The following is a 12,542-nucleotide window of genomic DNA, read 5'->3' as shown; positions in this document are numbered from 1 at the left end:
AGATTGCCAACAGACACATGAAAGAATGCTCAACATCATTAATCATTAGAGAAATGCAAATCAAAACTACAATGAGATATCATCTCACACTGGTCAGAATGGCCATCATCAAAAAATCTAGAAACAATAAATGCTGGAGAGGGTGTGGAGAAAAGGGAACACTCCTGCACTGTTGGTGGGAATGTAAGTTGATACAGCCACTATGGAGAACAGTATGGAGGGTCCTTAAAAAACTAAAAATAGAACTACCATACGACCCAGCAATCCCACTACTGGGCATATACCCTGAGAAAACCATAATTCAAAAAGAGTCATGTACCAAAATGTTCATAGCAGCTCTATTTACAATAGCAGGACATGGAAGCAACCTAAGTGTCCATCATCGGATGAATGGATAAAGAAGATGTGGCACATATATACAATGGAATATTACTCAGGCATAAAAGGAAATGAAATTGAGTTATTTGTAGTGAGGGGGATGGAGTTAGAGTCTGTCATACAGAGTGAAGTAAGTCAGAAAGAGAAAAACAAATACAGTATGCTAACACATATATATGGACTCTAAGGGGGAAAAAAAAAAAAAGGTCATGAAGAACCTAGTGGCAAGACGGGAATAAAGACACAGACCTACTAGAGAATGGACTTGAGGATATGGGGAGGGGGAGGGGTAAGATGTGACAGGGTGAGAGAGTGGCATGGACATATATACACTACCAAATGTAAAATAGATAGCTAGTGGGAAGCAGCCGCATAGCACAGGGAGATCAGCTCGGTGCTTTGTGACCACCTAGAGGGGTGGGATAGGGAAGGTGGGAGGGAGGGAGATGCAAGAGGGAAGAGATATGGGAACATATGTATATGTATAACTGATTCACTTTGTTATAAAGCAGAAACTAACACACCATTGTAAAGCAATTATACTCCAATAAAGATGTTAAAAAATAAATAAAAAATAAAAATAAATGATGAAGTAATTAAAAAAAAAAGCTGACTTAGGGAAAGTGGTCAATATCTGGAAAGAAAAGTTTGAGCTAGATAGATAATACTAAAGCTCTCTGATGCATAAGACATTGTTTGCAGGAAATCTAACCTATATGGTAATTGTGAGGATTAAATAACTTAACTACTATAAAGTCCTTAGAACAGTGACAGACACAGAGTAAGCACTTAACATCAGTATTGTTGTCAATACTGATAGCAAATCTGGATGCAATTCTTTCCATAGACCAGGTGTCAGAGACGGTTATGGTACCATAGAACTAGTATATCTTCTACTGTAAACTTTGGCTTCCCAGGTTAGGAAAAAGGGGGGAGGACAGGATCTAGGCCTCCTGAGGCACAGCAGAGAATGGTAATAGGAAAAAAATTCCACAGGATAGCATAATAAGAAGTAGAATTCAATAGAGTCGATTACATACTTTTGTGGCTTTCTAATGGACCTAAAATGTCATCTTCCAGATTTCAGTAGGAACAGATTGTATGAGTGTAACAAAAAGAGAATTAGAGAATTCCACTAGATTGTCTCTCCTATGGGCCACTGCCTGTTGTGTATACTTAGCACCTCTCCTTTGCATAATGTAAATGTTCTGTGGGACTGTGGTTCAAATCGTGTGGGAAAGTGGAGGAGAGCACTAAATTGCTTGGAATTGTGGTTTTAGTAAAAGAATATATTAAAACATTGTTTGTAAACTCTGCAATTGTGGGATAGGTGGGCCAGCAGTATTATCTATAGGAGGTGTGGTAGGCAGATTTTCTTCCAGAATCTGCTGGGAATACAAAGGTAAAAAGCCCAATTCTCCTCCCGCACCCCCTTCTCTGACCTCTCACTACTGCTGTGACACTCTTGCCCCTTTCACCATGTTCCTAATCATGTCATTACCTTCAATTACTTATAAGAGTATGAACTCTTTCTCCCATTAGAATGTAAACTCCCTATTCACTTTGTTATACAGCAAAAACTAACACACCATTGTAAAGCAATTATACTCCAATAAAGATGTTAAAAATATATATATAAACTCCCTAAGGGCCAAGACCCTGTGTCATTCTCTGCTGTATTCCCAGACACTAAACATTGCCTGAAACAAGACTCTCCAAAAGTATTTACAGTATTAAAGTAATTAATGAAAAAGAACAAAGTTTGACACACAAGCTTGACAAGGTAAACTCATAAACCAATATAACAGCACAAGTCATTGCTGTTCTGGTTAAATTTATTTTCAATTAATAATCGAATTAAAACAAAAAAATAGGTAAGCAGAAAATAATGACTCCATCTCACACACATTAAGATGGCTATTAAGGGCTTCCCTGGTGGTGCAGTGGGTGGGAATCTGCCTGCCAATGCAGGGGACACGGGTTCGATCCCTGGCCCAGGAAGATTCCCACATGCCACGGAGCAACTAAGCCCGTGTGCCACAACTACTGAGCCTGCGCTCTAGAGCCCGTGCTCTGCAACAAGAGAAGCCACGACAATGAGAAGCCCGCGCACCACTCTCTGCAACTAGAGAAAGCCCACGCACAGAACAAAGACCCAACACAGCCAAAAGTAAAAACAAATAAATTTTAAAAGATGGCTATTAAAAAAAACCCCAGAAAATAACAAGTGTCTACAATGATGTGAAGAAATTGGAGCCCTTGTGCACTGTTGGTGAAAACGTAAAATGGCACAGCCACTGTGGAAAACAGTATGGTCATTCCTCAAAAATTTAAAAATAGAATTACCACATGCCCCAGCAATTCCACTTCTGGGTATACACTCGAAAAAATTGAAAGGAGGGATTCAAACATATATTTATACATGTGTTCATAACAGCATTATTCACATCAGCCAAAAGGTGGAAGCAACCCAAGGGTCCATCAGTAGAGGAATGGATGAACAGAACGTTGTGTGTGTGTATATATACATATATATACACACACACACATATACATATATATATGAATACTATTCATCCTTAAGAAGGAAGGAAATTCTGCTGTACATGGATGAAACTTGAGGACATTATGCCAAGTGAAATAAGCCATTCACAAAAATGACAATTATGATTTATATGATTCCACTTGTATGGGGTACCTAAAGTAGTCAAATTCACAGAGACAGAAGGTAGAATAGTGGTTGCCAAGGGCTGGGAGGAAGGCAGAATAGGGAAAGTCTAATGGGTGCAGAGTTTCAGTTTTGCAAGATGAAAAGAGTTTTGGAGATGAATGGTAGCGATGACTGCACAACAACCTGAAGTACTTAGCACTATTGAATGGTTAAGATGATACATTTTATGCGTATTTTACCAACATTAAAAAAAAAATTTTTTTTTAAAACGGTTACAATAACAATCCACATCAATCAAAACCAGTAGGGAAAGGAGAAATTCGGACTAGCCCAGCCTTAACACAACTTGACCACCAGGCTGTGGAAACAGGAAACCAAGGGCGTGGCAAGGGCAAGCCTCCGCGGCCCTGCCCTGGGCGAGACTTCAAGAAAGCCGCGGGTTGAAGCGGGTCACCAGCCGCCTAGGCTGCCACTGCGCAAGCGCATATCGTGGCTCCCGCCGAGGCGCCTTTTAAACGTACCCGGAAGTGACGTCTGTAAAGCTGAGACCGGCTCAGGGAGATCTGAACCCATCGCACAGGTGAGCGGTGCTGCGACTGTCGTCCTGGGGCCGCTATGAGCTGCACCATCGAGAAGATTCTGACAGACGCTAAGACTCTACTGGAGAGGCTGCGGGAGCACGATGCGGCCGCCGAGTCGCTAGTGGATCAATCGGCGGCGCTGCACCGGCGGGTGGCCGCTATGCGGGAGGCGGGGACAGCGCTTCCGGACCAGGTCAGGCAGAGGGTAGGGGTCCGTGCCCTCGGGTTCCGGGCACTTGAGGGGTGGAGGGTGAGGTAAAGTGGGCACTCGGCCTGGAATTTTGTCCTGGTCCAAGAGGGCGGTGGTGAGAACTTTCTGCGGGGTCGGGGCTGAGGATGCTGCCCTGAAGCTCTGCCTCCTGCCTATTAAGTTGCATCTGCGGCTGTTCTGTTTACTGCGCGATTAGTCTGTCTCTGTTTGTCCAGTATCAAGAGGATGCATCCGATATAAAGGACTTGTCCAAATACAAACCTCACATTCTGCTGTCCCAAGAGAATACACAGATTAGAGACTTGCAGCAGGAAAACAGAGGTTGGTCAGGCCTTTTTGTGTAGTTATGATTTTTTCATATCCAGTAATATTTCATAAGTTCTTGCAAAACTGACAAACTGTTCACAAAAGCGCACATGCTGTATGTATTTCCAAGTCAGTACTTTTAACAGGAAAGTTAGACTGTGCTCGCCCAGTATCAGTAAAGTTTGTTACATTACCCTTTTCAAGGTCTTCTGATTTTTTATTTAAAGGCAGCTTATCGAAGAGGTGCTTAGTACAGTTGAATTATTGCATGGCTTATTAGGTGTCCCAATGTGGAGGCTTGCATAACAAGAGAATATCCTCAAGGACTTAAAACTTAATATTTAAATATTAATTGAAATAAACATTAAAGCTAAGATTGAAAGTTTTTTTATGTTCCTTGTGCAAGGTGGAAGAGGTAAATCGTATCCTCGTGTGTATATTCTTGGGCTTGATGAATACATTATTAATGATAGTAGTATGAATAATTATTTGTGTATCAGTTTACAGAGGGCTTTCACGTGTATCATGCCATTGTATTCTCATATCTTCATTTTGAGGTAGACAAGCAAGGTTTTTATTATTACAAGGCAGATTAGAAATAGGCTCAGAGAGGTTAAATGATTTGCCTAAGAGTCGTAATCTAGTAACTCACAGAACTGAACTTAAACTATGTCTTCTGAGGCCACATCCCGTGTTGTTTCTACCAGATTATGCTGCCACTGCCTAGAAAGATATTTTTCACATAGACCATAACTGTTGAGTTCTGTGGACTTAAACACTAATTAACAACTTTGGATTCATAATGTTACATAAAGTGTCATAAAATTCCAACTGTTTGAGTTTGGCTTTAGGATGTATCTCTCAGACATCACTGCCAAGTTATTTTATTTTTTTGATAGAGCTATGGGTTTCCTTGGAGGAACACCAGGATGCTTTGGAACTCATCATGAGCAAATACCGGAAACAGATGTTACAATTAATGGTTGCTAAAAAAGCAGTGGATGCTGAACCAGTCCTGAAAGCTCACCAGTCTCACTCTGCAGTAAGAAACTTTGATGAATAAATTCTAAATGAATTGAAATCTTGAAATTGTTTTAGATTGTGTGTTTGCTTTTGAAGAAAAGTAAGCTTGTTTTCCTTTCATGTTTATCACATTTGCTGTAGGTTTTACTATAGCTTTGTAAAGATATGAATAGAAAGAAGGGGGTAAAGGGCTGCTCAGGGCCTTTTATTTGAGTAAGACTAAAGTTCCTCCCCCGTTCACCAAGATCTCTTTTCAAGATGTTAATGAATGCTTAGTTAGTTCTTCCACCAAACAGAATGCCACTTAGTGTTGAAGGTGCTCAGTAAATACTTGGGTGGTTATTATTGTACATTTCACTGGTCTGTAAGCTCCTTGGTTGTAAGGAGCATGAATTCATCTTTTATCCCTAACATAGTACTTGGCACATAGCAGGGGGTCAGTAAACTTTTATTAAACTGAACTACATAGCATCATACTATGTTGTTAGGAGAGAGAAGTATGGTTTAAAAAAAAAAAAAAAGACATGGCATAGTTTCTTTACTTTGGTTGCTTATGATTTAATTTGGGAGACCGAGTAATTGTTCTTAAGTTTGTAGAGTGCTTCAGAGTTGTCATTGTACATTCACAGGTACTATATCATTTAATCCTAGATTAATAGATTGACACCTCACTATTACTGCAGTGGAATTTATGGAAGATAAGTTTCATCTTAGATCCCATTGAAAGCATTTTAATGACTTCAGTTAACTAAAGTCATAGGGCACAGGGATATTTTAAATATGTGAATGGCTTTCATCTGGACAAGATAATAATCTGTGGTCCAGAGGAGAAAACTTGATCCTTGAAGGAGACAGAGTTTAGCTTTTATGAAAAACTTGCTAAGAGATATGTCCAATGATAGAATAAGATACCTTGGAATATGGTAAGCTTCCTGCCAATAAAAGTATTAAAATTTAAGTTAAACAGCCACTTAGAGATAATGTCCAATATCCAATGGGTGGTTAGACTAGAATTGACCTTTTGAAAACAAATTATCTGTGAATATCACAAGATAACTTTATTATGGCTTTACCTCTGAGGACTTAGATTGTAGTGAAACTCCTTTGTAACCTCTGTACCACAGATTAAATGAACTTTTAACATCATAATGCACATGTTTTCATGAACTTCATATCAATAAAAAGATGACTTTTTCACCTTTTTATTCTTAATATCCTCACAGGAAATTGAGAGTCAGATTGACAGAATCTGTGAAATGGGAGAAGTGATGAGGAAAGCAGTACAAATGGATGATGATCAATTTTGTAAGATTCAGGAAAAACTAGCACAATTAGAGGTAAGATTGTTGATATTTTAGGTTCACAATATTTTACAGAGATTTCAGACTCTGGAAGGTATGCCATCACTGTATTATCACTGTTAGGTACTGATGTTTCCTTTGTGGTCTGATTTAAAATTAAACTACATCCTCCATACCCTTTTCAAGAAAGGAAATGTAATCAGCAGCAAACAATGAAAATGCCAACTATGTATTGGCTAGAAATTGAGATATCATATTGAGAGGGTAGAGAGAGTGGAAGGGACAGAATACACGTGAGCTAAGGTGCCTCATCTGCTGTAAAAAGAACTCAAATAGGTAATGTCTAAACTTGATGATCAGGAAATAGCAGTACTGGGCATATTATGTAGAATTATGGAAGTAAATACCAAAAGAAATAGATAAAACTATTAAAAGTGGTTGCCTTTGGGAAACAAAGTCAAGGGACTGCAGTCTATTTTATAAGTCTTATAGTCTTGATTTTTTAAAATTAATTTTAATTGGATAGTCTTGATTTTTTTAAAAAGCTATTTTCATGTAATATTTTGATTAAAATGGGAATAATTTACAAAGAAAGGCCTGGGGTGTTAGTGTGCCCATAAAATTGTTAAGGAAAAGCATTACAATAGATCAGCAGTCCCCAACTTTTTTGGCACCAGGGACTAGTTTTGTAGAAGACAATTTTTCCACAGACTGGGGGTGGGGATGGGGGGATGGTTCAGGCGGTAATGTGAGCGATGGGGAGCGGCAGGGAACAGCAGATGAAGCTTCGCTCGCTCACCTCCTGCTGTGCAGCCCGGTTCCTAACAGGCCGTGGACCAGAAGCCATCAGAGGCCCAGGGGTTGGGGACCCCTGCAGTAGATGATTTGAATGTTCCTTATTACAAGATGCTGTCATGGGCCCTTTGAGAAATACTAGAGAGGAAAAGACAGGGTACCTGCTCAGAGTCTAACAAAAGGAATAAGACTAGTAGTATTTTGGTATGAAATGGTATATAAATGCTAGGAGAGAGATACAGAGTATTGAGGGAAGCACTTTATATGGTACAAGGTTTAATGACCATGGGCTCTAACTCTCAGTGAAACCTGAAAATGCTATGGCTTCCCAGAATTTCCTGCAGAGAGAATAAGGATGAAGAGTGCAAACTACCCTAACTGGAAATCAAAGGGTGGCAAGGTCCCAATTAGGAACTAGGAGTTAGTTAAAATGATAGAATGATCTTGTCTATGCCATCCCTAATTTATCTCACTTATGGAAACAGCCTAAGGAAATGTGGGACAAATTTTACTTAATATTTTAAGTGGAAAAAACATGGGCATTGGATTGAGACCCCAGCAATACCACATCTCAGTTGTCTAAGTTTGGACAAGTTTTTGGACTTTTGTGAGCCAGCGTCCTCATCTCAAAGAGAACATGGATGTAAGCAATGGTACTTACCCTACCTATTGTGTGAGATTATAGATGTAAGACACCCATGTGATACCTGGCTATGTGCCCAGTAATTCTTTTCCCCCTTTCCTTTCTTTCTCCAAAACCGGAGGACATCTAGGAGAGAAGATTGAGCAGAGTTAAATTATTATTAGGAATTTGAAAGACAGAAGAAACAATACTAAAACTTGTGGGAACCATAAAGAGTTTGACAAGCAGTGAATTCCTCAAGTGGAAAGGGACCTTGTTTTTTTCTGTGTAGTCCTAACACGTGGCATGTGGAAATTACTCAGTAAATGTTTTTTAAATGAATAAATAAGTAGAATTTTAGGAAATTCTCAGTTCTTTTGTTTCCTTAAAACTTTTAAAATTAAAATAATATGCTTTCTGTTTCAGGCCCAAAACAACGTGTTCTGATACAATTTGACAGTCAAAATACCTGAAATGAACATATACTTTTTTTTTTCCAGCTTGAAAATAAGGAACTTCGAGAATTATTGTCCATCAGTAGTGAGTCTCTTCGGGTCAGGAAGGAAAACTCAGTGGACACTGCTTCCCAAGCCATCAAATAATTCAACTTCTGAATGACGGCTGGAGATTGTTTATCGAGGAAGGAAGTTATTATCTCTCTATTCGAGTATTGTCCATTCAGTGTCTTGCCTCAGACTTGATTTAATGTTGATTAAATGTATCAAGTGGCATTTTAGAATTCGCAGTCAAAAGTGGCTGTCCACGAAACAGTTTTTGGGTATGTTAGTGAAAATACTCACTAAAATACACGGAGTTTCACCATTCCTTTCTCTAAGAGACTACTTTTAATTTTCATTTCTGGGACCTCAATTTATATAAACTGTTTTCAGCTCATTTTTGTTCTTTCATATCTCTGAAACTTAGAGCATTTTATTATAAACCAGCAATTTTATTTTATATAGGATTGTAAATTGCAATTCTTAAAAATTTTAAAAAGAGATTAGCTTTTTCAATCTATTTGGCATAAACCTGGATTTGTTTCCATTTGAGGAAAATAATACAATTCCACAGAAGTAGATTGGCAGATTCTCTAATTTGTAATGTCATTCACCTTTTTTGAAGTTTTAAGTCTCTCTGGTGCTAAGAGTTGGCACTTTATGGCCTGGTGTCTTTACTCTTAATTTGAGAGAACCTGTTGCTAGTCCCTGGGAAACATACTTGAAAATAAGTCAACTGTTTTTTTTCTAGTGGTAGTATAATCATCGTATTGTTCAAAGAATGCTGAAAAATTTGTCCTGTGTGTGTTTACGCACACATCTGCTCTTAGTTCAGATGCTAAAGGTAACTTTTATTTATTCTATTAGATGTTAGTAGTCAATTTTTCAATTTTGTCCTACTAGGAAATCTTCAGCTTGGGTAGTTTACCCAGTGTGAAGAAGATATAATAGGTTTATTCACATCATAGTTCTTAGGTACTACATTCTACAGTTTATATATAACTTTCATTTATAATTAAGAACCATCACTTACTTGGATGTCTTTCATTACTAGTACTAGTAGTTGGCTTTCTTTTTAGATCCATTTTTCACAAGGAAGCAAAGTTTTATCACTTAATGAGAGTTTATTACATTCATAGAAGCTGTGTTGAGATTCAAATGCTAAGTGGTCAGCTAGGCCCACTCATCATTTCATTCCCCCATCTCCATTTACTCACATTTCAAATTTATAAATTACTTCATGTAATACTATCAATTTAGGTTTGCCCAAAAATAATTGAAATAATGAATGCTAAACCTGTCAATATTTCCCAGTAACCGTAAGCACTATACTGCATGGGAGAGACACATCATTAGAAAGAGTTTTTTGTTAGTGCTTTGTGTGGTGTAAACTCTCTTTTGTACAGCCATAAAGAATTAACTCCAAATAAAACAACAGAATTTCTCCAAGATATCCTAAAAGCATCTGATCCCAGTAATACCAAAGGACTTTGCCTAAAATGGTAGGCTGTAATGAATCGGTATATGTCATTTTTGAATTTGTCAAATTTCTATTCAGAATCCTGCAAACAATTTCCACCCGAAGTGTGGATGTTTTTATCTCATTTCCTAAGAGTATGTAAACTTTTAGTCTAGCCATTTGCCTTGCAGTATATGCCCTAAGTGCCACTCTATGTTCCACAGTTCCATTCAGGAGGCAGGTGCCCTATACCATTGGTCAGCTGCCATGGCCAGTTTTCAGTGAAAATGATAAGGTAATCAAATGGCCCATTAAACTATAACATGGTGTCCCTTTATCTGCTTTATGTTCCTTTAGAGTTGTTTGTAAAGTTCTTTACATCTCAGATACCAGGATAAATCTAAATGTTAACTTTTCCCCCTGGCAAATCAAAAGCTTGAAGCATGAGCCTCAAGAGTTCTCAGCACCCTATATAATATGAATTCTAGCTGGTGTTAATACTATGAAAATAGTGTGTAGTTAGAAAATTGAAGGGGAGAAGGAATGTTCTTGACTTTGGTCTGAGTGGGTATGAAAGTTTACTTTGCAGTGGATGATGGAACTTGACTGGTGTGCAAAATTTTAATACAAACTTATCTTTTCTAATAAAAATCTCATTTTGAGAATATCAGCTAATTTTACTCAGTAATGAGTCTAATTATTAGGAAGTGCAAGGGTTTATTTTTCACTTATATAGCAACCTGTCAGGTACACAGGGTTTTTCATAAATACTAATTATCACATTGTAGTTCGTATAACTATAAATAGTTGTTTCTGAAATGGTTTTAGACGCTTCCTCATGGTTAGAAATCATAAAACTGTTTGGAAGTATCTTGGAAAAATGTGTAAATATTATTGATACCTACCTTTATTACCTTATATTAATACCTTATGCATAATTTGATTCAAACATTGAAGGTCTATTTTAGTGTTCCTCAAAATGTGGTTCACTGACCTACTACAATAGAAGTTTGGGGATGGAATCTAGGAATTTGTATTTTAATAATCATCCCAGATAACTTCTAAGGACACTAGTTTGAGACTGTCTAGTCTACTATGTTAGGCACTTCATTTGGAGTTATGAATTTTAAAAAGCAGGGGGGAGGCATTGACAGTGTTTTTGAAGAAGAATCTGGTAGAAGAGGCAAACAATGTGATAAATCCAATATAAGGATGTATAGAGTACAGAGGAGGGACTATTTACAACTTGAGCATCCAATAGAGACAAAATGAGTAGGAGAACTAGAAAGCTGAGTGCTTTCTAGTTATTATATAATCTCCATTTCAACTGTACCTCATTTTACAGATACTCAGGCACGAGGAGGTTGTTATTATTCCAAACTGAAACCAAGATTCAAACCCAGACTTAAACATATTCTTAACCATTAAGTTAAGATTCCTTTAAATGCCAAATACTATTCAGAGTTCAAGTGGTTCTTGAGAGGAAAATCTATTTCATTAATGGCGCAAAAGATACACCACAGCCCATATATTAGAAAATATTATGAATTTAATAAATGGAGTCTTAAGGAATGAGACATAATTGTCATCTGTTTTCTAGAGTGGTGTAGCTCAGAGTGTGTGCGTGCAACTGAAAAGAACAATGCTTAATCAGTGCTTAACAGTCCTTTGTTGATACATACAGGAAAAGGTGCAGTTCTGTCTTTCAAATCTGCCTCCTTAGCATATTGTTTTTCAGCCTTCACGCAATTTTCTTGTTGCAGGAAGGTTGCTGCTCTGCCAGAAGTCATGTCCATGTTTGAAGGCAGAAAAAAAAGGGAAATGTCGTATGCCAGCTATATGTATTCTCTTTTATGAGGAAACACAACGCTTTCCCAGAAATCCAGACAGACTTCCCTTTGTCTTATTTGCCTGACCTGTTACATGGTCACTTCTAGCAGCAAAGGAGGCTGGGGACATAGCTGCCGCAAATAAAATCAGTATTCTATTAGCAAAGAGGAAAGAGTATTGAGAAAGCAGCTAACAATGTCTGACACAAGTCCTCTTACACTGAATAGTTTTTAACAAGTGTAAGCATTAGCCAAAGGAGTGTGTTGGTGTTGAGTGGCCAAGGAATGGGCTGCGGAAGACATCTGTCATTTCTTTTTAGGCTGCCCATTATCCTAACTCCTATACTATAGTCAGGGAACCCATCACCTAATGAGGCAGAGCCTTCCTCCCTCCTAAAAAATTTGAAGGTGTCAGATGTTTGTTTTCCCAGCCACATTGCAGCCAGGGAAGATACCTCTGCCTTAAAAGTTAGTGATACAGGGAGGGGGTGGGGTGAGATGTGACAGGGTAAGAGAGTGTCATGGACATATATACACTACCAAATGTAAAATAGATAACTAGTGGGAAGCAGCCGCATAGCGCAGGGAGATCAGCTCGGTGCTTTGTGACCACCTAGAGGGGTGGGATGGGGAGGGTCGGAGGGAGGGAGATGCAAGAGGGAAGAGAAATGGGAACATATTGTATATGTATAACTGATTCACTTTGTTATAAAGCAGAGGCTAACACACTATTGTAAGGCAATTGTACTTCAATAAAGATGTTTAAAAAAAAAAAAAAGTTAGTGATACAAAGAAGCAGGGAACTATGCTGAATTCTTTGAATAAAGGCAGTGACTACAACACTGGCTACTACATCCACCTCCACAGAA

The 12,542-nt window shown here is 38.2% G+C and overlaps 1 protein-coding gene across 1 annotated transcript; it reads left to right on the top strand.

Moving 5' to 3' along the window:
• Window positions 1-3,594: 3,594 nt before the first annotated feature.
• On the top strand, window positions 3,595-8,782 carry SIKE1 (suppressor of IKBKE 1). Its single transcript, XM_068540563.1, has 5 exons — window positions 3,595-3,823; window positions 4,057-4,162; window positions 5,047-5,189; window positions 6,394-6,507; window positions 8,389-8,782. The coding sequence occupies exons 1-5, from the start codon at window positions 3,665-3,667 to the stop codon at window positions 8,488-8,490; spliced, it is 624 nt and encodes a 207-aa protein (XP_068396664.1). The 5' UTR covers window positions 3,595-3,664; the 3' UTR covers window positions 8,491-8,782.
• Window positions 8,783-12,542: the final 3,760 nt, after the last annotated feature.

The sequence above is a fragment of the Eschrichtius robustus genome, chromosome 3 (genome assembly GCF_028021215.1).
Source record: "Eschrichtius robustus isolate mEscRob2 chromosome 3, mEscRob2.pri, whole genome shotgun sequence".
In the NCBI taxonomy this organism is placed as follows: Eukaryota; Metazoa; Chordata; class Mammalia; order Artiodactyla; family Eschrichtiidae; genus Eschrichtius; species Eschrichtius robustus.
The sequence above is the reverse complement of the archived record's forward strand: the minus strand, read 5'-3'. Positions and strand labels throughout refer to the sequence as shown.